Below are 1611 nucleotides of genomic sequence, written 5' to 3' on the forward strand. Positions count from 1 at the left end.
CATAATGGTAGGCCTTGGGGAATGAGGGGAACAATTTCTGTTTGCCTAAATAAGTCAGTGAATAGATGTATAAGCAAATGTTACATTTAATTCATAGAAAATTCAAAAATGTTTACTTGCAAAAACACTTCAGTTGCGCAGACCTGGGCTTCAACCTATTAATTACAATATTGTACAACAAACAATACTACTTTTCCAATTTAAATACCTCTTTCGTGGTACACTTCAATATTTCAATATTAAGATCTGAAACGAACGTTTGCACTTCCATACACATCCCTGACACAATACTAAAACACAAAGTTTCAACTTAATCGACGTAACAACAGCAAATTTACAATCCAACGTTCTACTGATTATTTATACTTTGCTTTATGAAAAAAAATAGAATAAAATCTAAGAGCATATCGTTAACAAATCATTAATTCAGTCTCCTTGCAGACCATTAGGTTTGAACTTGGGTAAGTGAAAACTTTCAAAATAACACATTCCAATTAATATTTTCAAAAAATAAAAGACAATTACTTGGCCAGTTTAGATGCGCATAGCGGTGCTTTCGTAGCATTCAATGATTGAATTAACTCCAACCAGCAGTTAGCGCACTGAAAGGTAAAATCTGCCAACGCTTCCAATCCTGATTCAGCCATTTGTACAACCTGCATACAACTTTCAATTAGTAATCTTTGATTAGCAAAAAACAAATTACAAGTATTGCTACTGAACCTCGCCCAATTCAGCAGAATTTCCATTTTTCAACGAAGCAATCAAATCAGAACATCGACGATGAGAATTTTTAATGGAGTCAATTTTCAAATTAGTCGTGTATGTGATTGGTAATTCGATGTTCATTTCAAATGGAGTAATAGCGAATTCACTGTCACTTGAATCTATATAAAAACAGAAAAACTTTCGAAAACGAACATCCAACAACAATAGATGTGAAATTGCTTGTTCTTTTTTTTACCTTCTTGCGTTTCGTCGGCTTGTTTTCCTCGCATACCGTCTGATAATGACTCCTCAGTTGCCAGAAATTCCCTCTCATATTTGGCCAGTAATTTCGTTACAGAAGAGAGCCTTTCTGGTGGCAAGGTCTTCTTCATCGAGTCAATCTTTCTCAGGGAGTTCATTTTTAAAATTTCCAACTTCTTCATAACATGGCTAACTGAAAATGGAACATCACCGACAAATTGGATTCAAAGAAACAACCCCAGTGAAACAAATTCAAAAATGAAAAATGAAATATTTAAATAACTTTCCCGCTTACTGCGTTTCTCGTCAAGTTTTGCGGTAAAAAATTTCAATCCATCAAAAGTGAACTCGTCAACCGATGGCGGTGTCATATCTTGTTGCAACGGAGCCTCTTTATCACCTGCTTCACGCAATTCCTGAAGCATTTCAGAAAGCGTCGGTTCTGAGCGTTCAAATTTCAGCCTTCGACGTCCAGTAGCACTGTCACATTCGGTCAAAACTTCGTACGTCTTTTGCCCAAGAATTTCCAAAGCTCCCAGCGAAGAGTCGACAAGATTCATGCTTCTACAACAAGCAAACAACGGATAAACAAAATTGACAAAAAAAAACCTCACACATACCGTGCTTTCAAATTTTAAAAAG

The 1611-nt window shown here is 35.8% G+C and overlaps 1 protein-coding gene across 1 annotated transcript; it reads right to left on the reverse strand.

Annotated features, from left to right (window-relative positions):
* Positions 1–521: 521 nt before the first annotated feature.
* On the reverse strand, positions 522–1529 carry Tsp_13743 (putative protein Noxp20). The gene is made up of 4 exons (XM_003368744.1): positions 1265–1529; positions 965–1162; positions 724–887; positions 522–656 (listed from the first exon to the last, which is right to left on the reverse strand). The coding sequence occupies exons 1-4, from the start codon at positions 1527–1529 to the stop codon at positions 522–524; spliced, it is 762 nt and encodes a 253-aa protein (XP_003368792.1).
* Positions 1530–1611: the final 82 nt, after the last annotated feature.

The sequence above is a fragment of the Trichinella spiralis genome, assembly GCF_000181795.1.
Source record: "Trichinella spiralis strain ISS 195 chromosome Unknown Scfld1972, whole genome shotgun sequence".
In the NCBI taxonomy this organism is placed as follows: domain Eukaryota; kingdom Metazoa; phylum Nematoda; class Enoplea; order Trichinellida; family Trichinellidae; genus Trichinella; species Trichinella spiralis.

Excerpts from the sequence above, each read along its gene's own strand:
- Tsp_13743 (XM_003368744.1), bottom strand. The coding sequence starts at position 1,529 with ATGAATCTTGTCGACTCTTCGCTGGGAGCTTTGGAAATTCTTGGGCAA. Across the intron at positions 1,163-1,264 it reads AAAACTTGACGAGAAACGCA|TTAGCCATGTTATGAAGAAG; the intron begins GTAAGCGGGAAA and ends TTCCATTTTCAG. Across the intron at positions 888-964 it reads AGCCGACGAAACGCAAGAAG|ATTCAAGTGACAGTGAATTC; the intron begins GTAAAAAAAAGA and ends GTTTTTATATAG.